Raw genomic sequence first — 26,176 nt, 5'->3', positions numbered from 1 at the left:
TGATAGGAATCCATAACGTACTTTGAAGTCATTGTGGAATAATTACTAAATTGGCCAAGAATACAAAAGTACAGCATTGTTCACACATTAAGGAAAGTCATAAAATCAAGAGGCTTCTGAGGTAGAATACAGCCGCAGCTGGCACACGAAAAATGCAACATCTGCGATTCCCTGTACAAGGTTGTTTGCGAAACTACACGAGGGATGGAACGGAACGTGATTTTTCCGTGGCCTTCCCTTGTGACGAACAGCAGATATGGGGACGAGATGGTACTACAGAACAGATAAGCGGCCTACTCACTACCCGAGCCAACATTTTGTCAAATGTTGATGAAATGCTGCTCTTTGTGTGAACTTTGCTCACCATAATGTACCAAAACACACCTCCATTCTGGAGGCTACCCACCCCCAAGGTGCCACCATTCCTCCTTGAGTACACCAACCATAATAAAAGTATTAATGACTAAAGTCACTCAAACTCCACTTTGAAGATAAAAAAATAGTACAAAAATAGCCCGACAGAGGGGGGATATTGGGGAAGACACCATCGCAAACAAGTTGGGAGAACTCCATCACTGACTCCCGGGACCAGTCGACGGGCTGAGCCTTTCTTCCCTCCCCACCCCCAATAGGGACGCCTTTAAGGGTAAGACTTAGGCTATACCGAGTGTTTCCTCGGGGAACTCAGAAATTTCTCTAGAGAATCTCTAGCCTACATTTATAGCCAGGCTGTATTGTTTATAACTTTGTTGTGCATTTTGTATACTTAACAATATCTTTACTTGCACGCACTTTGCAGACGGTGTATTTATCACCGGCAATCAGTTTAAGTAGCTAGTCGTTTCGATTTCTCACTGAACGCGACCAAAGACTCGAGAGTGGCCGTGCTAGTTCAGGAGCACGAATAGACTGAAGGTGCAGTCCACTATTAGTGTATCCAAATCGTAACAGTTTAATACATATTAGACACGATTGGACTGATAGTGGTGAATTGGGCATCACTCAGAATTTAAACCTAGCCGCACCTAGGTGGAAGGAGTTGTAGAACGCAAGGGGGTTTATCTTCTGCCAAAACAGCTTTGCCCTTTTTCACGCAACAGGTATGGATAGTGGAACTGTCAGAGTGCAAAGATTCTAGGCTAAAAGTCACAAATACATTTGTATTGATTTTTTTGTTGTGAAACTTTGTAGTCAGTCATATAATGTGAAAAATTTCTTCTGTTCTTTTCAGCTACCAGAATTGTCGTCATCCCTCACAAATATTAAAAATGAGCAGCAAAAGTACCAATCACTTTTGGAGCAAGAACAAATCTCTCTCTTCTATACAGTCAGATCTAACAGTTGGGATGCTGCAGCATGTAACGAACACAGCTGTCTTTCTAGTGAGTCTATTAGTAGTAGTTGTTCACAAATGTTGAAAAGGAAAAAGGTAAATCACCAAGAACAGGGAATGAGAATTTAAGGCCACGCAATCCAAGGGACAAAGCAGAATCAAATAGCAGAATCAGATCTTCTGATCAAGTGTACTGACACATACAGCACCATTGACAAACAGAATTATCTTTCAATTTATGCCATGAAGCTAAGACAAATACTTATTTTTTTCAGAATAGTGGCAAATGATAGTAACTGAAAATCTGTGCATATGAATACTGAACTTGAAATGTTAAACTGCTATAAATTCTGGTATCAACTCTATTTTCACAACAAAAAGATCAATACAAATGTATTTGTGACTTTTAGCCTAGAATCTTTGCACTCTGACAGTTCCACTATCCATACCTGTTGCGTGAAAAGGGGCAAAGCGGTTTTGGCAGAAGATAAACCCCCTTGCGTTCTACAACTCCTTCCACCTAGGTGCGGCTAGGTTTAAATTCTGAGTGATGCCCAATTCACCACTATCAGTCCAATCGTGTCTAATATGTATTAAACTGTTACGATTTGGATACACTAATAGTGGACTGCACCTTCAGTCTATTCGTGCTCCTGAACTAGCACGGCCACTCTCGAGTCTTTGGTCGCGTTCAGTGAGAAATCGAAACGACTAGCTACTTAAACTGATTGCCGGTGATAAATACACCGTCTGCAAAGTGCGTGCAAGTAAAGATATTGTTAAGTATACAAAATGCACAACAAAGTTATAAACAATACAGCCTGGCTATAAATGTAGGCTAGAGATTCTCTAGAGAAATTTCTGAGTTCCCCGAGGAAACACTCGGTATAGCCTAAGTCTTACCCTTAAAGGCGTCCCTATTGGGGGTGGGGAGGGAAGAAAGGCTCAGCCCGTCGACTGGTCCCGGGAGTCAGTGATGGAGTTCTCCCAACTTGTTTGCGATGGTGTCTTCCCCAATATCCCCCCTCTGTCGGGCTATTTTTGTACTATTTTTTTATCTTCAAAGTGGAGTTTGAGTGACTTTAGTCATTAATACTTTTATTATGGTTGGTGTACTCAAGGAGGAATGGTGGCACCTTGGGGGTGGGTAGCCTCCAGAATGGAGGTGTGTTTTGGTACATTATGGTGAGCAAAGTTCACACAAAGAGCAGCATTTCATCAACATTTGACAAAATGTTGGCTCGGGTAGTGAGTAGGCCGCTTATCTGTTCTGTAGTACCATCTCGTCCCCATATCTGCTGTTCGTCACAAGGGAAGGCCACGGAAAAATCACGTTCCGTTCCATCCCTCGTGTAGTTTCGCAAACAACCTTGTACAGGGAATCGCAGATGTTGCATTTTTCGTGTGCCAGCTGCGGCTGTATTCTACCTCAGAAGCCTCTTGATTTTATGACTTTCCTTAATGTGTGAACAATGCTGTACTTTTGTATTCTTGGCCAATTTAGTAATTACTCCACAATACCAAAGAGAATTTTGAACAGATTTTGGTACTGTAGAGGTACCTACCCAATTGATCCATAAAAAAATGAGGATAAAAGAAAGTAGATAACGTAGAAAACCTACAAACTGGTTTTATACTTTTACAATACTCATTTTCAAACCAAGAGAGAATGACTGTTTCTTCTTTTGGCAGTATATCTTTCCCATTTTGATCCATTGTGCCTTCACCGTGTTGAAAAAAGAAAAGCAGTTTCATTACCAATCAAAAGACATGAAAATGATAGAGAAACAGGATTAAAAAGAGAAAAGATGAACAGGAAAAATCCAAAAGCCCAGAAGGTAGTCCGTCCCTTATTTCCTAGTGTCTGGTGAGCTAACCATGGTGCATCTGTATTATGCATCACAGTACTTTGCCCACTGGAGTTTAAAACCTTCTCAAAGATGGCAGGATTTCTCACTTTCCTTGTGAGACGATTCCCAGGCCAAGAGATTTCAGCAGCTAGCTCATCCTAAAATACTACATTTTCCTTACTTAGCGTCATTCTGTTTTCCCCTGGTTTCCGTTTTCCTGCCATAGACAAATCCCCTGCCTGCTTGCTGCCTATGTATCCTGGTAGACCAGCATTTTTCTCTCCTTTTCTTACATTTTGCCAAGGCACACCGGCGCCTTCTAAGCTCACTTTGTGGGTTTCCCCTAGCAGCCTTCCCACTATTGCTACGCTCTCCCCCAAATTCATCTTCTGCACCCCAGGAAGGCAGAGAGGAGACCCCCAAGGGGCTCTGGCTCAGGGGGATGCTCACGGGCTGTCATCCTGGTGACATCACCCGCCATTGTCTCTGCCCGTAGTGAGCCCCACCATGGTCCGCAGACAAACCACCACAATCCCAGTGAGATGAAATTTGTTAGGAGGAAAATGAGGGCTGCACAGAGTGCCCACCGGCCCCTCACCCTGGGGCCTGTGAGGGAGCCACTGCAGGGATGGCCCATGGCCACCTCAGCTGCCTCATGGGGGGGGCGGGGCCTCTGGCCAGGGAGAATGTGATTGGTGGGCTTGGCAGGTGGGGTGGGGACAGGGCTTGTGTTAGCCAATAGCAGCTCAGGATGTTGCCTTCAGGGAGTGCCAGGGCATGCTGAGGAGGCTCAGGGCGGCGGCAGCAGGGGCTGGGGAAGATGGCCGCCAGCAGCAAGGCCTTGGCTGCACCATGCTGCTTTTTCTATGTTTGGCTCCCCAGCAGGAGGGAAGGGGGAGGGCTTGGCCCTTCCCTCACACCCAAAGGGGAGGGGGAACCCTACGTGGTGGGACTGCAGTCCCTAGCGCTGGTTTAGCAGGTACAGCGGGAGGGGAAGGCTGGTGTCAGTCATCAGGTAAGATTTGGGGCCTCTGGGCCACGAAAATGGGCATCAGTAAATGGCAGCTCCTGTTGGCACGAGGATAGATACAGTACTTCATGATTTCAACAGAAATTTCATATTTATTTGGCTCAGTATTTTACTGGATGTTTTACCTCAAGTGAACAATTCCTGGTTTTCTGCCTATTTTCATCTCCTGCCCAAAAGGCCAGTTCCTTGACTTAAAAGTACTATGCTTGGTAGCGGACTTGCTTTAAACAGTGGGTGACTACAAGGGAAGCTTCTCGAGCTGGCAGGGCCAGGGGTATCAAGCAGACCAGAAACAAAGCTGCAGCCTTCGCAGTGCACCAAAGCATCCCCTGTGCAAAACTCAGTGCTGGCCTGCTCCCACCAGAGCGCTGTTTTCCAGGAAATATTTTTCCAATTCATAAAAAAACAAGGCTTCCATTTTTAGAAGTGTGCGCATGCAAAAGTCTCTTTATTGCAACGTATGGCCCGAATTATAAGGCAGGGCTGTTTTAACCAGTTTAAGTACAGCCCTAGCAGCACAAGTTTCAGTAAGACGCAGGATGGCAAATCGCACGTAGATCTAATGTGAATAGTTTTCTTTGAAAGTATCCAGACCTGGGGTTCACAACCATTTTTCTGAGTCTTTTTTAAACTGCTTCACAGTTCTGCTGTGGGGCATTCCCATCAAATAGGAATGGCAAGGATCCCTGTTACATACTTAACAAGCTTTGGGTTTAAGGGTTGCAAGAGTATTTTAATGTTCTAAATTATTTGTAGAAACCATAGGTTCTTGAAAAGAACATTGTGGGAGGCAATTTAAAATATCCTTGCAGCAGGTATCTGAGGCTCCCTAAGACATGGTCAGATGATCTCTAGCTCTTCTCCATAGGGTAGTTTAAGTAAAGTACGCTCACTATGTAACTATTTGTCACTTTTCTGGGGTTTTCCCACATTTCAGCAAGAGTAAACAACTTGGAACAACTAAGTGGACAGTGCAACACATTAATGTAAACTCACCCTCAACAGCTGAGGCGCAGGCACTTGTTTCACAAATCTGTAGTAGTGGCAGCCTCAAACAGAGGGGACAAGTACACGGGATCTTCCTAAAAGCACTTCAGCAAGATTTGCCTACGTTTGTTTGGTTGAATCTCAGTTCATGGCTCAAATAGTAGAGACAGAAATTCAGAAGATGTATTTCAAGGAGATGCAATATGATTTCTCTTCTCAACAAAGTTTCTAGATGGCAGTTTTACATTGTCACTTTTTATACCCAAGTATTAGGGTTTCTATTTATTTATTTTGGGGGAGTATACATTAGATATTCACTGGAAATAAACATTGACTATACAGTTCAGCTGGCCCTCATTTGCAAATGGGATGACTGTACTCTGCAAATCTCTTGAGAAAACAGAGTTGCCAGGAGGGACTGGTTCCTGTTCTCTACCACCTATGTGCTTCATAAGATCCCACAACATTACATTCATTAACATCTTGCCTTTTTTCTTTATTTGAATACTTGCATTTAAGCTTCTTAAGTGAAACAAGCACAAGGAAGGAAATAATATAACTAACAGTGAAGCAATTTGATTTAAACACAGTTTTGTCACTCTATACAATTATTTAGTATTTAATTGGGAGGACCACTGAGATTAGGAAGGAAAGGTCTGTGTGAATGACTCACCGTGAACAATTTAAAGATTAGAACACGTGACTGAGAAAGGAAGTGGCTGGCTGCAAATCCTCTGTATGAACTGAATTCTGCTACTCAGGTTATTTCAAAATTTTGGAGGCTGTCTTGTTGCATTAGCTAATAAGAGGAACTTATTCCTACTGTCTGGACTCAGCTTCAGTAAACTACAGAATGAATTTTTCATCAAAATCAAATGCAATAAAACCATTATGCAATCAGTAAAAAACCCCAGATAATTGAGGCACAGGGGACGAGAGTATTTCTGTTGTGAACGGAAACTATGCTGTTCCGTGAGATTCTTTGTCCTGCTGGACTGTGCCATCCCAGCAAGGAACTTCTGTTACCCTAGAGGTTAAAGCCAACCACCAGAAACAAATCTGCAATAATTTGGAGCTGGACACAACATTGATGAGGCACATCAGCACACTAGTAGCAAGGGGAGGAAGGGTGAAAAAAAGCAGTGCTTCAATGGCCAAAGCTGGTCAGAAAGCTATGCTCTGTGCTCCTCTGCTTCTCTTTGCGTCAGGTGCTACAAAGTGATTTGGTATTTTGCATTTCTGCAGTCATCTGCCATCCTTCAGGAACAGGTAAAAGGCACAGAACAGGCTACAAGAAGGACAAACAGCAGAGCTGAACCATAGTTTTCACCAGCAGATGCAAAAGTACTCCGGTATTCAGCAACTGCAGTAGGAGACTTGGAGCACAGTTACCGGGAATGAGGCCAGTCGCCTTTCGGAACACGTGGACTGGAAACTTGCTGACACCCAGTGGCAGTGGATATCTGTTCCCAGCAGCTAGCATTTCGAGTCGAGTCTATGAAGAGATGCAGGGGTTAGGGCCCTGCCCCTAAGCAGACATGGTGTGGGACCCCCTGGGTTCCACTGCCGCTGCGTGGCCGTAAAAGAGGAGGGCGAAGACCTTGCTGAAATGCAGCAGTTAATCTTCCCTTGTTCTCTCTCTCTTTAAGAAAAATGCCAGCTCAAATTCAAACGCTGCTCAAACCTAAATGCATGTGGTATTGTGATAAGTAGTTGCGTTTTTGCTCCCCATGTTGAGGCAGCGTATCTCATACATGTTAAAAGTGGCAGTTAAGAACAAAGCAGACTGAACTGCTTACTGTCTGGCAGACAACTTTATGGACAAAAAGCTGCACCAGCCATGACAAAAAGTAATTTTTCAAGTATTCTTTTGAAGATGAACACAGTAATTTTTCAAGTACTCTTTTGGGATAAACACAGAGGTGCACACTTTGCCATGTCAGACAACCATGGGGTTCTTCTGACAGAAGACACTGCAAACTTTCAGTGTCATAAAAAATTTATCTGACAACTGGCCAGGCAGCCAATGTAAGCACAATAGCGGGATAGTTGGAGAATTTTTCCACTAGTGAAGGTGCTGATTTAAATAAATGGGGAGAATAATAATTACAATAAACCCCCCAAACAATAGAAGCAACCTATGCCAGATAGGATTTAACTTTAAAAAAAAAAAAGTTTCCTTGACATTAAATTTCACAGTCCCATTACCTGCGTCTTATTTTTTATTTTGGAGTCCAAATTCATTTTGTCCCATCAGCTGTTGTCAGGATGACTTGCATATTGAACTGTTCAGTGTTTTCGTAAACAATTTGTTCTTCAGCCATTCAAGGATAGCTATAAAAAGGGGTGGGTCAGGTATACTGACTTGCTGGTGCAAGCAAGTAGTTCTGCGTTTTTTTCCACAAGTTCTGTAAGAACTCCAACAGAAACGTAACCATTGTGTTTCCAGACTCCTGACTGCAGGAAGGTCTTGGTTCTCTCTCTCCAGCATCATGAATATGCAACTGTATCAACAATCTCTAGCATTTTTCCAAAATTTATTACTTCACACCCTATCACTCAGAACCTTCACATAACAGGAAAAGGAAACTTAGCTTTAGAGGAGGAGAGACTGTATCTAAGAAAAACCTCCGAATGTGTCGTAAGAGTAGTACACTATGGCGTATTAGTGTCATTATACAGCACTAAAGTGGAATGGCCAGGATTGCCCTTTGATGGTCACCCTCAAATTGCTTAGCCAATTAAAAACCTTTTATGTCAAATTACTTTGATAAAAATCATTAATCTGCATTAAAACATACCACAATGACCTTTGGCATATAAAAGCCTTCAAAATAAGCATCTTGCCTGTTAGAATTTTTACCCTGAGAACAGCATGTCGCAAATTTTAATAGAAGTCTATACATTAACAGCCCATGCTTCTGGTATATGTAAATACCTTTCTGTACATAGTTGATTAATTTTCTTTCCATATGTTTCTATGCTATTCCAATGCTGTTAAAATTTGGAAATGTTTCATATTTCTGAGAAGTATGAACTCAGGTTAACAGTAATCTTGTATCTACTTTGTAATCCCAGCATACAAACCTATTCTCTCCCCCCAGTGCTTGTTTATTACTGTAAACAGAATCATTCAAGATACGAATATTCCATGTTTACCAACAGGCAATATTTATTATAATAACTGAGAACTCTACATATAGTATTGCACAAAATTATAATGCAACTGTAAATACCACTTTAACAGAAGTTTAACACATTGTGCGTTAGGTGTCTTAGTAAAGTGACAAATTAGAGGACTATCTCATGGGAGTATGAAAGTGCAAACTTTCATTCAAGGCATATACACAGAACACACGAAAAGGATTGTTACACATGCCACAGGTCTAAAAAGAGCCTTAAACAGATCCCCCCACCCTAAAACACACCAAAATAAGTTGAGTAAGTACTAGCACTCTCTTAGCAATCACCAGTGCTACCACATTCAAAGTCCTATCCTCCAGCAGAAGCAGAGAAGTGCAGCCTGAAGAAATGCCCTTAGCTTGGAGCTTTACGTATCAATGCAGCAGTATCACATTAACTGCATTTTTTTGTTTGGCAAGACTGAGAGACTTACGGCACTATAAATGCACCTAGCCAGTGTATTACCAGTAATTCCTGATTTACTATATAAAGTAAAATAACTGTGTACAACAGTTGACTGTTGAAGGAATAGTGTTTTTACATCAAAAGGTGATATAGTATTCAACCAAAATTTGAGTATTTAATATTACACTGTAGGTGTGGAAATTCTGACCTTCTTTTCCTGTGCACTACATAAAACAGATTTATTTTTTTCTTTTTTATTCTTCCCTCTACACTTCATAAAAGGTGTAGAGGGAAGAATAAAAATGTAGTTGCAATCCTACATCTTCAGCACATTACTATTCCAAAGGTGTTGACAGGCATGTGGGTACAACTGTCCAGATCAAGATGACCTCTGGATTTTCAACACGCAGCCTTACTGCTCTCAGTTCACTCCCATCTCAACACCTTCCTGTCTTGGACTGCAAGATCCCAGTCCCGGTTGTCCCCTGCTTTTTATTTGTACTCTTTTCACCAGCTGTTCCCATCAGTTGCCCAGGCAGATACATTATCTTCTCTTCTGCACAAGTGAGCAGCTTAGCAGCCCAATGTCATCTTTGGACATTCAGGGAAACATGGCGATAAAAGGATGGAATAGTACTTCTCATACCAGCTTTTGGGAAGGCCTGGCAAGACATTTACACTTCCACCTGAGCACCAGTGAAGAAGTGCTGAAGACTTCATAAGCCTGAAAAAACACTCTTTACACAATTATGAGAAAATAAGTTTAAATTCTAAAGGAAAAAAAGGTGTCCTATAAACATAGTATTTTAATTACTGTCCAGATTTATTTAAAACAATTACTAAATACTAGGGCTTTTGAAATTATAAATGCTTTTTCTCCTGCTACCAAGTTAACTTCACAACAGGAGCTAAACAGAAGCTACCATAGCTTTGGTGAAAAACCCTAGTACATACAGTTACAAAACAGTGTTCAAGCTGTAACAAAATTAGTAGCAGACGTGACTACAAAAAACAGTAGTCAGAAGTGTAAGATTTCTCTCTCAAAAAAAAAGTGTTCATAGCTTTTGGTGCACAGAGAGCACATTCTGTGAAAATGGGGAAATCAGAATCTGGAGGCATTTTACCAACTTTGCAATTTAAGTTAAGAAAGATAAGCAACAGAAATGTGAGAAATGATGCCTGTATGTATCCTGCTTTAGTACTCCAGTGCCTGAATATATTTCATGTTCTTGAAAATGACTTTCTAAGTATGGCAGAGACTGTGCCTTTTACAAGGAACAGAACAGAATTAAAATTGGGTTAGCCCATTTTGAGTATGTCTACAAGCAGTGCTATGGTAGCTCACAGCTATATTAATGCATGAACTTCTTTCTGGACTTTCCCAGATTTATGGGAAAATAAAACACCAAAAAACCCACACATGAAAAATGAAAGCATCAGAAAAACTACAAAAACAAAGCAAGCATCTACGTAATCATAGTGAATGCTGAAGCGGAGGACTGTGTGCCTGTGTATATAAATCTTTATAAACAAACACATATAAACGGTTGTGTTTCCTCTCCCCTCCCCCCCCCCACCCGCCAAATCAAAGCAGAACACATAGGCAATATATTCTTTCAAATGGGTTTCGGATGGGGAGGTGTGAGTAGAGTGGACAAAGGAAATGACAAAGGAAAAGAACAGTGAGATTTTATTTCCTTGACGTGTAAGTACAGAGATGTTACTACAGTGCTTACTGTTCTTACCTTTTGGATCCTAACTCATCACAAATTACAGCATAACTACAACAGCAGTGGAATTTAACACACAATTTACATTTTCAAAATGATTTATTTTTTCTTAATAATATCCCCATTTTATGCAGCCTACGAACCTGAAGAAAATGCATTTGTTTCCAAAAGCCATAATAGTAAGTGTTTTGGGGTGTTCAGAGTCAAAGAAGTAGTCCTGAGATTTCAGATGTTGAAGCTTTCTCCACAGCCACACGTTCCTTTGATGTTTGGATTATTGAAGACAAATTCACTGGACAGTTTGTCTTCTACATAGTCCATTTCCGTTCCTAGAAGTGTCAGCTGTGCCTTCTTCTCAATAAACACTCTAACCCCTTGAAGACAACAAAGAAAAACAGTTACATACATCAAAATCATTATTCACTTTGAAATTCTCTTTCCACCAGTAATAAAAAAATGGAAGCGAAGTATGAAGACTACCAGTATAACTTGGTTTCCCTGGCCTAACACAGGGCACTTTCATCTCTGTTTTTACCTAGAAAAGTCTAGCAACAGTCTACAACTGTTATTTGCCTGTGCACATGAATGTATGTATTTTTTTGAGAGGGAAACTGAAAACGTGATACCCTGGGAAATAATCTGTAGAATTTGGGAACAAATCTCAGCTTCAATACTTAATTCCCAGGCATTTCAGTCAGTAACCCATTTCCTACCATTCTTAAAGTCTGTGCATCCAACAAGATGCCCCAAAACCTTGAAAACCCAAATGTTCCTCTCTTAAAAGGATTCTTTTTTGCTCTGACACAAATATCATGTCTAAATTAACTATTAGCAATACTGAATCCTATAATAAGGCAAATGTGTGAACTTTCAAAGATATCACAACCTTTAAGGATTAAGAATGAGTAGTTCATTTTAGGGAACTAGCCAGAGCTCCCTTTTCTAAAGGATACGAAGTATCAACCTCTCTGGAAAGTTATGGAACTTTCAAACTGCAAATCTGATACATAGGCCTGAGTGGACTGGTTTAGCTCTTCACAGACTACCAAATAATGAAAATAAAAGTGTAAATTGTATCAGTAAACAGAACAAGAACTCATTATGCTATATGAGAGTTCCTGGAAAGCTGTTTCATCATAGTAGACATTGAGACAAAACATTACTAACACAAGTCTTTGGGCAACTGAGTTGAATCTACACATTTTTGCGGTCAATTTGGACGGTAACTGACAGTGAAGGCTAAACCTAATGAAAGATTTCATGGACCCAACCCCTGAAGCGGTCACTTACTATCAGAAAATTTTTCCTGAGATCCAAAGCCACCATCTCACTGAGCACAAAGCTATATAAAAGTCAGAGACTTCACTGGAAATCTGTCCAGAAGCAACCAAAACCAAACAGAAAGTATACAGAGACACTTGAAACACTGTCTGGCTTTGGAACTTAAGGTCTCTGACCTGACTGAGGGAAACTGGTTTTATCTTCCTTAAGATCCAAACCAGGAAATGCCTTCTGATTTCAGCCCTGTAAACCTAGAGCAGCTCTGAGGCAAGCAGAAGAGGTAACTCCATAAGCCAGCTGAATTTGACATCGAGGCACTTGCAGAATTATGTGGCAGCCCCTATCTCGCATACTCTGGTTCAATTTAATCATTTGCTGAAGTTCCATCTAACTGTCTGTTAAAGAGAATAAAATTTATGAGTTGGTCACAGATATTTTGTAGGCAGCTGGAAGATGGGCTCTGCCTAGCAGCGTAGCTTCTCTAAGAAAATGACTGTGATATCAGACGTATGTTTCAATATCTCACTTCGACACCAAATTAAAGTAATAATCCTGAACATAATATAACAGAGTTCAGTGATGCCTAAAAAAACCCAAAACCACCCCCACAAAAGGAATCTTAAGTACTTTCAGAAACAGAACAGAAAACGAAACAAACACTATTATGCTTTTATAAAAATCCGCATTAGACAAAAAGACCACTGACAAAACAGAAGTTTTTACAAAATCTGGAAAAATGTATAGAACTGTGCCAGTTTTGACTGGGATAGAGTTAATTTTCTTCAGAATAGCTTGTATGGGGCTATGTTTTGTATTTGTATTGAAAATAGTGCTGATAATACAGAGATGCTTTAAGTTACTGCTGGGCAGTACTTACACAGCATTAAAGGCCTTTTCTGCTCCTCACATCATTCCACCAGCGCGTCGGCTGGGGGCGCACCAGAAGTCAGGAGGGGACACAGCCAGGACAGCTGACCCCAACTGACCAAAGGGATATCCCATACCATATGACATTATGCTCAGCATACAAAAGCTGGACGAGGAAGGAGGAAGTGGGGGCCATTCAGAGTGATGGTGTTTGTCTCCCAAGTAACCGTTATGCGTAATGGAGCCCTGCTTTCCCAGAGATCACTGAACACCTGCCTGCCCATGGGAAGTAGTGAATGAATTCCTTGGTTTGCTTTGCTTGCATGCACAGATTTTGCTCCACCTATTAAACTGTCTTTACCTCAACGCATGAGTTTTCTCATTTTTACCCTTCTGATTCTCCCCACTATCCCACGGTGGGAGAGTGCGCGAGCGGCTGTGTAGGACTTAGTTGCCAGCTGGGGTTAAACCACAACAAGAACTCTAGAAATAGACCTATCATGGGGTGCTCAATGACATTATCAGGCAGAAAGCTTAAGTACCAGCACGTGAAAACAATTTTTAAAATACTCCTAAATTAAAATCATGGAACCTTTTTTTAAAAAGCAATGTGAAGGTCAAAAGCACAGAGGTTAAAAACAAGTTACAAATCAATGAAGACTAAGACTAGTTAGAGAAGGTAATTGGGAAAATCCCTTGAAAATAAAATCTTTATTTTGCCAAGCCTTGGTTTAGCTGTGCTGATAAAGTATTCCTTTACATGTGCATTGTTCTGTATTATTCTCTAAATATCTGCTATTAGCCACCTCCAAAGACGTGCATAATGGACTAGACTATCCTGGTGGAGCAGCCTCTGATGCAGAGACTGCAAAGATGCAGATTTTAACTAACTGATTACTTCAAAACAGAAACTAATGTGACAATTCCCGTAACAGAACAGCAGGACCTCTTGCTATATAAGCCGTCACTTCAAGTAAGTTGTAACCTGTACCTTGGCAAACCTGCAATAGGTTATTCTTCCCCACCACCACAGAAGTTTGCTCTGCTGCATCAGAAACTCACCATCTTGAACTACTTCTTCATCGGAGTCTCCTTTCGATTTTGTGTATTCTAACGTGTAAGAAAGTCCATTGCATCCTCTTGTACGAACACCTACTTTCACACCTACCTAAAAAAACCAAAAAACAAAACGCAACACCACATTCATGACATTTTTTGAACCTGTTCTGGAACACCAAGATAAAAAGCATGCAGAACAACAAAATGCTGACATTTATTATTCTCTGTTGCCTCAAAGCGGAGGTGAATTTCCTTAATGGATTAAGAGGTAACAGTTTTTTCCTTTTACAAAATTGACTGCCAAGGTAAAAGCAAATGTCAGATGTTTGCTATCATGGATCAAGCCTTAAAGTACGTTAAATTTTTGAAGTAATAAACTGTTGGCACTCCTGTAGGTGTCTGGTATCTCACCAAGAGTGAAATTTCAAAGAAGATATTTTTGTGACTTCAAATTAAAGTTCAATCAGATGCTAATTCAGGTGCTATGTTAAGATTATTGACAGTACTGTAATTATGAAGCTGTGAGGCCACGACAAGGGCAGTTACTAGATTTTCACAGAACTAGTGACACCATCAGAAAACCTGCTTCAAATCAAAGTTTTGAAACACATACTTTGATTTCTCATTACTCTACTGACAGTCTCACTTAAAAAACAATCCCCTCCTTATATCAAGTAGGTGTATTTGCTTACTGTTTTAATCATTAAAAGGCATTTTAAGCCACATTAAAAGCCAATCAGGTCAATATGTTTGTAACATTCAGAGTATCCAACAAGTCTGACAAAGACAGCATGTGTGTAAGTAATGAACTGAGAAACGATTTTAAAGAAAACAGAAAACTTATTTGTTCACAACAATCTTTCAAAAGTATCTGTACAACTTTGCACACAAAACCGCTTAATAACTGAAGAGGAAAATTACATTGTCTATCCTTGTAATCAATGTTACAATAAAAATGTATGACTTGTCATCAAGCAGGATCTCAGAAAAACAGCATTTGATCTTTTCAGACTAAATACCTTTCGCTACAGGAACTGCTACAAATAATGGGCTGGAAGACGCAAACACCATTTATAGCAAGGGGATGACTGACCAGCTAAACTGTCGGCTTAGGGCTTCCTTAGGCTGGTTTAAAACATTAGAACAAAGAGTCTAGTTAGTTGCAGATGTGCAGGATGCAAAAGAAACAATGGGCCATGTATGAAAGTTAGAAGATTCTTCTTGAAATAATACCGTAAAGAAGAAAATCTAATGCTTGTTTTTATAATGGTTAGAAAACAAGACTCTGCATGTTTTTCCCCAAGAAGAAAAGATGAAAAGCTCAATCATTTATTTGGAGAAATTCTCCAGATTTTAAGTAAATTACTTAAAAATATATATTATCTGGCAAGTTTCCTAAAACCTAGATGTTTTCCAATGGGTATGAATCTAACTTTATTATTACATACTGCACAATGAGAATTCCTACAAGAACTTAATTAATAATGTCTTAATATCAACAGTTGAAGATCTCTTGCCTGACCAAAGTCGCCACTATACCATACTACAAGGCTCATAAATATTTTGAAGCTTGAAATGTTTTCAACTTTAACCACCTCAAAAGTAACTGTACAGTGAAATGTCATCACAGTTATTTCCTGCATTTCATTTTATAAAGAAACAAGGCTTGATATATAAACAAGCTTACACATTCCCCTCCAAAAAACATGCCAGCATCTCTAATAAACACTTCAGTGTTTATTTCAAACTTCTAAGTCAGCCAGAAATGCTTTGCGATCATGAGTTGTGCTAATACCTTAGCACATTCTACAGGCTGGCCCTGTTTATACTTACATGCTCAGGTTTATCTTTAAGAAGCTGTTTTATCTTCTGAACAGCTGACGGGGTCTGGAAAACAAAACCATATATATCGATTTGAAATGGGGTTTTTTTGGTTTATTTGCAGTGAGTGCGTGCACGTATTTAAGTGTGCAATGTATTCAATTATACTATAAAAAATTTCTATTCTAAATCCATGCACTCAAATTTTCTCAGTTTACATTCGTCTCCTACCTCCGAAGTCCACCTTCTAAATCACCCACCTGCCAGTATTGACTAGCCTGTGTTCTACTTGAAACTGACATCTGATCTGAAGATACTCACTCTGCTGTAAAACAGATGATTGCTGAATCTAATCCACACAGGACACAATACCTCCTCACTCCCCTCCTCACCCACGCTGCCAGCAAACAGCTCAAGAACTGCAGTCCTTAATATTTGGGCGTTTGCTTGTTTTTTTTCCCCCACAAAATCACTACCACAATTCAATTAAGCAGTTCTGCTCTTGTGAAACTTTTGTCACATACAAATTAGAGACAAAAATCAACTAGGCACAGAAGTGTTCATGGCCTACTTCTTTCTTCCCACTAACCTTAGAGGGAAACTGTGACTTTACAGCAGACAAATTCACTGTTCATGCAGATCTAGCTGTTGCAGAAATGCAAGAACACAATACAAACGTAAGAATTTCCATTACATGCTGACAAGTTTCTAAGACACTGATAAAAGGAAAAACATTAGTAACGTAAAGTTCTCACGTGAGCAGACTACAACACACAAAGCAAAATACAAGTAGACTTGCAGCAGAAAGCCTTTTCCAATTACTGCTATTAATCTTCATTTTTGACAGAACAGGGATTACCAGCTCTGACAAATGACTGAACTATACACGCTTAATCTGCCCCTGTTCCTGCAGGGAACCGACTGTACTTTGCAGTAATCCCTCTTAACAGGGACACTGCCTCCCCAACACCCCACAAAGTAGCAAAAGCACTTCCTCAATTAACGAAAGAACACAAAGCCTCCTTGGAAACAACCGACTCATCAGCTTCGGTAGATAATACATTTTCTTTCTTTTTCTTTTTATTTGTTTTAAATAAATACACTTCTTCAAGTGACCGTGCAAAATGCTCCCCCCTCTCCCCCGCCCCGCACGAAGGAACGGCGCTGCCCTCCGCCCTCTTGCTGCCCGCGGAGCCTGCGGCGGGGCGCGGGGCCTGCCCCCAGCGGCATTACCGAGCAGCGGCCGCTCACTCCGGTAAACTCACCAAGGAAAAGACCCCTCCGTCCGCCCTTTCCTACCGAGCAACGCCCAGCTGGCAATCACCCAGGGTTAACGGCGCCGGCCCTCGGCTTCCACGCGGCCCGGGGGCGAGTCCAACCTCCCGCCGCCCCCGGCACGGCCCAACGCCGCGGCGCCTCGCCCCGCTGACAGCTGGAGCGGGCAGCGCCGCTGCCGACAGGCCGGGCGGCCCGTCCTCCTCCCCCTTCTCCCCCTCCTCCCCTCACACCCCGCTGTCACCGGCGGCCGCGCACCACCTGCCGCGGAGCCCGGCCCGGCCCCGTGGCGCAGTTCTCGCGGCCGTGAGGAGTCGAGGGCCGGCGGGGGCCAAGCGCGCCCCGCCCGCGTCGGCGGCACTCACCAGGGTGAGGGCGGCGCGCGTAGCCTGGATCTTGCGCTTGCTGACGGCGCGCACGGTGGCCCTCACCACCGAGGAAGCCATCGCCCCCCGCCGCCCCGTCCTCTGCCCTCTGCCATGGGGCACCGGCCCACGTCACGCCGCGACGGCGCGCTTCCCCATTGGGCAGCGGGCCGTGATGGGCAAGCGGCGGCGGCTCCGCCCCCTCCCCGCCGCCTCCCGCCCCGAGCCGGGTCAGAGCGACCTGCATCCGGCCTGCGCCGCGCCGCCAGCGTGCGGGCAGGGCCAGGCAGGCTGCGGGGCTGCTCGCAGCGATAAGGGGCAGAGTCGGGCAGGGCAGCCGCAGCGGGAGGCCCTTCCCCGGGGAGGGAAGCAGCCCTCCTACCTCCCGCCGCGTCTGTGAGGCGGCCGAGGCCCGGTCGCTCTTCTGGAGGCCTGGCGCGCCGTGCCGCGGGGCCGGCGGTCGGCAAGCTGCCGGCAGAAGGGCCGAGCCGCGCCCCAGCTGCGGCTGTCAGCCCCGGGGGGCGGTGCGCGGAGCCGGCTCCTGAACCCGGGCGGCCTGGGCACAGGGAGACTAATCCCATTGCCTTAAACTGAGCATTGGGCTGTGCCAGAGGGAAAACAAGTACCCGCTTTTCGCCTGCTCTTGACTACATCTTTAAATGTGCTAGATAATACTGTAAACCTGTATTTACCCGTATTTACAAAGCACAAGCAACGTGTCCGCATCTCATCACCGTGTCTGTTGGGTACCTAATTCTGGGCTTAGCCATTTGGAAGAGCTTGATAGCAAATGCACACATGTTTTTGTTTTTTACATAGGTAATTATGCCTCCACTCTTCAATGAGGTGCAGTACTTAGACCTCCAATACAAAGACAGCAAGTATATACATAAAAAAAGTTGTATTTCCTTTAGCTACACAAAATGTGTCCTTTGTACACAATTCGTGCAAAACGCTCACATCTCCTCAACTAAAACACACCTGCTTAGGTGGTGGTGGGGTTTCAACGTGCTATTAGCTAGAAGCTGAGGTCAGTAATATGCATGCTTGGGGAGGGTGGGGGGGAGGTTGTGTGCGAAGGTAACTAACACTGTCTTTATCATTCACAGTATACCACGTGGGCACAAAGAACTTTACCTTCTTGGACTTCCTCAGGGTGCTTCCAACCATTTAGTCACCTGTCTGCTGATTGAATCTCAGCATAAAAGACTGAGCGTGGGCAAGAAAACCAGCCTTTTTCTAAGCTGTATTTCATCTTCAGTACATCACCAGGAGAAGATAAAAGCAAAAGTCAGTATTAAAATCTAAATAGTTCAAGTGAATAACAAGAAACATTATTGATCACTTGATCAGTACAGGAAAACAAAAGTATTTGCTTTGCTAGCACACTCGCATTGTAAGCGGCTATTTCAGGCCCGAAAAAGTTACTAGTGAAGAAGTTACTGCGGCTTCCGCAGTTCTTATAAAAATGTGATGCTTATAAAAGAAATCATTGCGTATTAAATAATTTAAATATAATTTTTAATGTATGAGAAACCAGTTTCAAATATAGCTATGAAACAAATCTCACACGAACAAACAAATTGAGATGGATGTGTGTTAATCTCGTAGTTATATAGCTAACTGAGATTAAACTGCTTGTTTAAAACACATGGTTAACTGTATGGCATACTTGAAACAGAACTTTGTCCTCCTTTTTTCAGTACTGATAACTATTCATAGCACAAGACATTTTCCAAATTTGGAAACAGGACATAAAAAGCATGTGAAATTTGTATGAAATAGGACAATAAGGACAATAGAGCTTTTTTTTTTTTAAAGAAAAAAGCATGACAAATAAACAGTGCAACGAACTCAGCATTCTCCATATCATTAGAGGGACTGAGTATACAGGTGGTTCAGAAGAGGTCTTTTAAACTATTAGTTTTTTAGTATTTATTATTATTAGTATAAATTTAGTTGTAAACTATTATTGTAGTTTATTACTTTTGATAGCATTCTAGAAACTATTAATGCAGTGTGTTCTTTCAGGGTTTTTCTTTGTATGTGGAAAGTTGCTCCTTTGAGAATATACTCCCATAAAATAAGCAAGATGTTGGATATCAAGAATTGTTATGAAGAACCTCCTTTTCTTCACTTTTAATTTTCAATCCATTTCCTAAATTTTAGAACTTAATCCACCGGATATGCATGCCTCCTCAACTGTGTTTATTCTGGGTCCCATATCATTCTCTAAATTATGACTGTGCCCTTTAACTACTCTTTAAGCAAAGGATTTATTAGTTACTGGTTTAATGCTTGTAACATATAATCCAAGTTTGGGGGTTTTATTTTAGGTCTGTGAGATTAGCAACTATCTAGGATTTATAGTTGCATACGGAAGCAGCAGCTGGTATACGGAAGCAGAAGACTGGTGGATCTGCAGAATGAGCATTCGAGTTCAGAAATTTCACAGTTGAAAACTTCACTGCTAAACTACAAAGTATCACAAACAGAAGAGTGTGAGTATGCATAATTTTTTTTTTTTTTAAATAACTTCTATCTTCTAGATTATGCCATAGTGCCTTAAAGTTTACACACTTCATTCCCGTCAGCAAAACTGAAAGTAACTCTCAATAGAGGGCTAAACAAGACATACAGAAGGCATGTCAGCCTTTCTTTTTTTGGGGATGTGAATGAAAAACTACATGAATGAACCTATTTTTGAGGGAAAAAAATGACTGCATTTCATGGGATGAATTATGCTATAGAACACAAAGCTGGAATTATTTTCTGTTTGTTGCTGGCTAATATTTTGCTTGAAAATATGTTGAGAAAAGAATACAAAATAAATTATTTGCAAAAGTTGCACATCTAAAAGTTTACAGATAGCTTGCTACAGATGGGTGAAAACCAAAACAGGAGTTAGTATCCCAGTTCCCTAAGACCACTTTGGCAATTCTAGCTTTCAATTTTAATAAAAATAGATGGATAAGGAAAAAGAAGTTAAACATGACATTTCTAAAACCAGGTAATTCTAATAAGTTATCATTAGTTCTACATTTAAGTCCAAAATACTGAAAACCACAACCTAAGAAAAAAGACAAACACTTAAGCCTGATTTTTTTTTTTTTAAATTTATTTAGAAGTCATAAATAACAGTGGTTTCAATTTTACCATGTAACTAATTATCTCCTGAACAAGATAAGATGGTACATTACCAGCTCTGGAAGGACTTCAAGTAAAGCTCAAGTTCATACTACTAATTAAATTCTTGGCTGGTACAAGGATCCTCTTCACATTTTATACAAAATGGACACGTGTTTTCCCCAGTAGCCAAATAAAATACCTCTGTTCTTTAAAGCATTTTTGTCTGTATCCCCAAGGCCTTGAAAAAGATTCTTAGCAGCATCAAACAGGACTGACCTGTTTTTTAGTCTTTCTTTCTTCTTGTACACAAGCACAGCAGCAAACAAGCTCCCATAAAAATCACAGAACAGAAAAAAACCCAAGAAATCTTAATGGCACGGCTTGTCTAGAAGTTGTTTTACATATGTTTACTAGTGTCTATGTTTTCAGTTTTCTACAGGAAAAAAAATAACGTAGCAGTCTACAAACATTTCAAACACTTTTACACAAGGATTCAGTAAACAATTAACATTAATAAATATTATTTGCTCCTTCAAAAAATCAATTTTTGAAGAAAATAGAATGTATTTGGCTTGCACACAATTTGAGTGCATTTGAAAATGATCAGGTGGAACAACAAAAACTTGAAAACAATCCATTTTTAGTACCTGCCCTTTTCTACATGATTTACCTAAGAAACAAATACGAAACATCATGGCTTTCTATTAAAATGCTCAAACAATCTATTTAAGAGCAGGGGTCCATATTAAAATCCACAGTCGCTTGTACTACCAATAAACCACCCCTATTTCATTAAAATTAACTAGAACGTCGTATGTGCTGCTGTCCTGTGAATCCAGATGCTTTAGCCAAAGAAAATTTTTTAAATGAATGAAGGGCCTGTATTGCAATTTAACAGTGCTTAATATCGCTCATGATTCTTGTTGGGTCCTCTTCTGTGAGGCTTTTCCCTGAGTCATGTATTTATTGGAAAGGCTGCCTAAGATTGGGAGGAAAAAAGCATCACGCTTTAAAGGTTTTTAAAAAAAAAAATGTAAAGAAAAAAAAACCAAGACATAAAACAACTGAAACAATTAGACAGGAGAAAATTACTGCTAAATCAAACTGTAATGAAAGCATGTACAGATCAGCTTTACATCGTTACCTGCTGGAGGACAGTAGGAAGTATTAAAACACAAAATTGAAAACTAGCATTTTCTTCAACCAAACACCCAATGACAAATCACTTTGTGTTTAAAATCCCCAAACTTAGATTTGAAAAAGCCTTGCACTGAAAACAGAAAATACCATGTCTTCCCAAGAAAATTGAGAATTTAATTTGAGATACTTAATTGCAGTTTAGCTTTCCAAAATTTGTTAAAGACTACTTAGGTCCCCCTCCAGGTGCCACAGAAGACATTTATATATTTTATTGAAAAAAGGTTTGCAGAATTTCACTAGAAACTCAAAGTAATTAAACAAAGCAGTTGCTTTTAAAATCGTAATTGTACCTGTTAGTAAGTGTGAGAAATTACTTTAAGGAAGCTACATTTGTAACCGTGCATCTAACACAAAACATCTCTGATCCAGAGAGAGTACATAAAGGCCTTTATATTATCATTTGCCTGCTATTTGTAAGTGTAATTTTAGTTTTCTTGCATTTTTGCAGCTCAGACCAAGGATGTGCTTTGATAGGCTCTCTTAAGTTAGCTGATCATGTAGAATTCTAGACAATGACTCTGAGGAAGCCTCACAAGAAAGCACTCCGTATGTCATCCCTGAAGAAACACAAAACCCCATGTATGCCAAAACAGGTGAAATCTACAGAAGGATATGGTGGGTTTTTATCAAATAAGTCTACCAGAGTTAAAGAAAAAAATGTATAGAACTGACATAAACAAAACTGAAAAATTGCACACTTTTCCAGTAAAATAAACGTGGCTTCACTTCAGAATTATCTAGCAACCTGTCCAGACTGCTGCTGCGTTCAGCAAATTAGGCAGAGTTCCCATAAGGACTGATGGAGAAAGCAAGTTAAAAATACATGCTTTTACGCAGAATTTCTGAATTGAAATGAAGATATACAAACCTGACTGCGGACTCAAAAATACTTTTCCTTTTTGTTTCTTTTTTTCTTCGTGTATAAGCACTCCCTATAAACAACATACACACATTGATGAATCAACAAAATTTAATTATGTCATTCCACAATAAGAAAATAAAAGGTTCTTCTCAAAAGCTTAGGTAAAGCTATTTTTAATTACTTTATATGGACTTTAGAACATGTAAGGAGACAAAGATCAAATAAAAGGTGTTTACCTGCTTTAATCTACCAGCATGTTTGGCAGCACTCGGTAAAGAATAGGATCCACACAACACTTCTGGTTTTGAACCACCTGCAAAGATCATAATATAACAAAGATTTGAAACTAGTTTCCATTTCAGGTATCATGAGATATAATAATACCAAAGTATTTGCAATCTACCTTCATAGTACATAGAAGGTAGGACATTGATTTTCCTCAGTTTCATAACACAGAAAAACTGTCCCAATGAGGCGATATGCATCTACAGTTAAGCATCTAAGTTAGGAATCTACAATAAATTAAGCTCGGTATCCTCCTTCAGAATCAGAGGGAGACAGAGAACTTCAGAGAATGAAAATATGGTGATAAGTGAATTGACCATAGTATCACAAAACGTAGCACAGCAAAGAATGAAATCTGATCTCTTAGGTCCAGTTGTTCATAGTCCTCTATTCAACTATAGAACACTTCAGGCACTAAGCAAGCAAAACCAGACAAAGCCCAACCTACAGCAGTTCTCTTCAAATTCAAATACAGTAATTCCCAAATTACAGATAATAGACAAAAACACCTACTCCAGAATTCATGATTTTAGACATACGTACTATACAGCCTCAGCATTAGTTCTCACATGACGACTACTGTAAAATACAACGTCACTGACTACAAAACAGTTGGGCATACTCCACCTTAGCAAACTCATGGCAAATAGAACGATAGAAAGAAATGTTCAAGGAGACAAGGTCAAAGATAAAGAAACTCAGAAGTTAAATTCAGACTTGACAGAGACCTTCAAAAGGTCACAAGCTGAATAAAATGTGGCTTAAATTTTTAGACATCTTTTCTGTCCACCCAATGCTTCTAGTGGTCTATTGAACTAAGGGCACTTCTAAATAACTTGAAAGTTCTGAATATATTTGCACCATTTTTCTCCCACTTCCAGTACTTTGTTAGCACAGTCTTATGCCCTTTTCCACCAATTACATCTGATTAAATAGAGTCTCCTGATCTAAGCCAGACAGAACATTTTTTGCTAGTAGAGAAGAGCTGGTTTGAAATTCCATTTATACAAAGGATTCCTATTTGTTACTTTAAGAGGTCAAATCTGTGGAGCAAATTTTTCCAGCATGAATTTAAATGCTCCTACGTTTACCTACAGGGAAACCGTAATACTGTGCTCCTTTGGAAGCTAACTATAAGTACCATTCACTGTCTTAAGGAGTCTCAGTTTTATCTTACAATGATTTTCCTTTACAACACAGATGATGAGAGATCTGTCTTATCTGAAATATGACTTAGATGCTAGTAAGCAAGTATTTCATTATTTCATTCAGGTCTGTCAGTCAGGATCTGGATTTGGGGACATTTTTATAGTTTTTTTTTTTTTTTTAAGTCAAAGTTGCAAACTGACTCCATGAAAAATAAGACAGCTTGCTGTATCCCTCTGACTGCTGAGTTGGCAAGAACATCATTTCATTCACAGTATTCTGTCTCAGCAATCTGTGCACTTTCATAGTGACATTATGGTCTTCTGGAAGAATTCTGGTTTAGGTGATGTGAAGAGCTATAAGGCTAGCTTTTGTTGTAATTATAATGTACTGAAAGAGAAATTGTAATTTGAAACATTAGCAAACTCATACAGCGAGGACAATGGAAGCAATTTTAACATATTAGACACTCACACCCTTTCTATTAGAGGCATCTTACCTGCCAAGAGAAACCGCGTCAAATCTGTTGGGATACAACAAAGTTCTGAAAGGTAGGCGAGGATGAAGGGAAAACTGACTACATGTGACTACATTTTGTTTTTTTTTTTAAAAAAAGATAGTATTTATGTGATGCCATTCAAAGCAAAAACCTTACCCGTTAGTCATCTCTGTGAAAAATACCAAAAAAACATAAGGTCTGTTTAAACTACTCAGCTTGATCAGCTTCATACCTGCAGCTCCTTTATACTGTGGGCATTCCTTTTTAATGTGACCTTCTCTTCCACAGATAAAGCAGCGTTTTTCTCTTAAGTCTCTGTCTTCCAGGCGCTTCCACTTCTCTGCTGATTGCCTGGGAGTCTTTTCTCTTCCGGTTTCTACTATTACCCTTGCTAGTTTCCTCTTTTGAGGTGTGCATAGATGCAATTTCCCCTCCTTAATTAAGCTCTCCTTTTCTGTTGTTTTATTCTGAGTTTCTTTGTCCTCTTTGCTTCTTTTCTCCTTACTTTCTGTGTACCTCTGGTTTTGGATATCTTCGTAATCACGCTGCCGTCTTAGTCTGCAGGAGGAGAAAAATGCTGCAGAGTTCATAGGCCTTACATACACAAGAGTTAAAAAACAAACAAATAAAACCAAGTGCTGTCTGCAGACAATCGATGTATTTCATGTATTTCTTCAGTGGGTTAAATAAAGCAAATTAACATACCTGTCCCTTGTACTCTCCTACCAAACAGTGGTACACTGATATAACGTGCATATAACAATTTAAGTTTACAATTAGATTACAATACAGCCTTAAATTCTAATAATTAATACCTAATATGTCAAACATGTAAACACAACAGAAAATCTGGGTGCTAGAGTGGCAAAGACAGGGGGAGAAAAGAAACAGTGAGCAAAATGCTAACAAAGTATGAAAAATATGGCTATAGTTCTGGGATTTTCTTCCTACTTGTACAATTCAATCAGAACTCCCTTCCTTCTGAAACTGTACATGTTCACAGTATCTCCAAAAGTCTCTTCTACTAGGAGAAACTTCAAACATTCTATGCGACTTAAGAGATCTAGCAGTGGGGAAATGGCTACCACTGCCAGACTGGTTTTATCTAACTTCTTTATACATGACCTAGAGAAAGAGACATCAGTGAAACTTTCAAGTCTGAAGATGATACTAGGCTCCTCCAGTCAGTCAGATGAGCTTCAAGGTGAGCTTCCCTTTTTTTTAAAAGGGAAAAAAGGAAGACCTAGGGAACTACAGGCTGGTCAGTCTCACCTCTGCCTGACAAGATCATGGAGCACATCCTCCTGGAAACTATGCTCAGGCACGTGGAAAGCAGAGAGGTGACTGCTGACAGACAAGACGGCTTCACTAAGGGCAAATCGTGCCTGAAAAATATGGTGACTGCCTATAATGGGGTTATAGAATTGGTGGATAAGGGAAGAGTGACTGACGTCATCTACCTGGACTTGTGCAAAACATTTGATACTGTCACGCACATCATCGTCTCTAAATTGGAGAGACATGGATTTGACAGGTGGACCACTCAGTGGATAAGGAATTGACTGGATGGCCGCACTCAAAGAGTTGTGGTCAATGACTCGATGTCAGTGTGGAGACCAGCCACGAGTGGTGTCCCTCAGGGGTCCATACTGGGAGCGGTATTATTTAACATCTTTGTTAGGGACATGGACAGTGAGATTGAGTGCTTAGAGTGGGACTCAGAAAGTTTGCAGACACTAAGCTGAGTGGTGGGGTTAAGATTCTAGAGGGAATGGATGCCATACAGAGGGATCCTGACCGGCTATAAAGGCAGGCCCACGTGAACCTTACGAACCTCGTGAAGTTCAACAAGGCCAAATGCAAGGTCCT

The 26,176-nt window shown here is 40.6% G+C and overlaps 2 protein-coding genes across 4 annotated transcripts in view; both read right to left on the bottom strand.

Annotated features, from left to right (window-relative positions):
- Window positions 1–9,109: 9,109 nt before the first annotated feature.
- ISCA1 (iron-sulfur cluster assembly 1) lies at window positions 9,110–17,346 on the bottom strand. Its single transcript, XM_063320528.1, has 4 exons — window positions 17,187–17,346; window positions 15,559–15,612; window positions 13,729–13,834; window positions 9,110–10,892 (listed from the first exon to the last, which is right to left on the bottom strand). Exons 1-4 carry the CDS (start codon window positions 17,265–17,267, stop codon window positions 10,744–10,746), a joined length of 390 nt encoding a protein of 129 aa, XP_063176598.1. The 5' UTR covers window positions 17,268–17,346; the 3' UTR covers window positions 9,110–10,743.
- A 2,950-nt stretch (window positions 17,347–20,296) lies between these two features.
- TUT7 (terminal uridylyl transferase 7) overlaps window positions 20,297–26,176 on the bottom strand; it is a 34,578-nt gene continuing 28,698 nt past the window's right edge. For 2 of the 3 annotated variants that reach the window (XM_063319610.1, XM_063319611.1), the window contains exons 26-28: window positions 24,540–24,865; window positions 22,614–22,690; window positions 21,301–22,447 (exon numbers count right to left, since the gene is read on the bottom strand). In XM_063319610.1, the coding sequence (XP_063175680.1) occupies window positions 22,253–22,447; window positions 22,614–22,690; window positions 24,540–24,865 (598 nt within the window). In that variant the 3' untranslated portion in view covers window positions 21,301–22,252. The other variant, XM_063319612.1, reaches the window with a different exon arrangement.

Source organism: Chroicocephalus ridibundus, chromosome Z, assembly GCF_963924245.1.
Source record: "Chroicocephalus ridibundus chromosome Z, bChrRid1.1, whole genome shotgun sequence".
Lineage (NCBI taxonomy): Eukaryota > Metazoa > Chordata > Aves > Charadriiformes > Laridae > Chroicocephalus > Chroicocephalus ridibundus.
The sequence above is the reverse complement of the archived record's forward strand: the minus strand, read 5'-3'. Positions and strand labels throughout refer to the sequence as shown.

Excerpts from the sequence above, each read along its gene's own strand:
- ISCA1 (XM_063320528.1), bottom strand. The coding sequence starts at position 17,267 with ATGGCTTCCTCGGTGGTGAGGGCCACCGTGCGCGCCGTCAGCAAGCGC. Across the intron at positions 15,613-17,186 it reads CGCGCGCCGCCCTCACCCTG|ACCCCGTCAGCTGTTCAGAA; the intron begins GTGAGTGCCGCC and ends TTTGTTTTCCAG. Across the intron at positions 13,835-15,558 it reads TTAAAGATAAACCTGAGCAT|GTAGGTGTGAAAGTAGGTGT; the intron begins GTAAGTATAAAC and ends TGGTTTTTTTAG.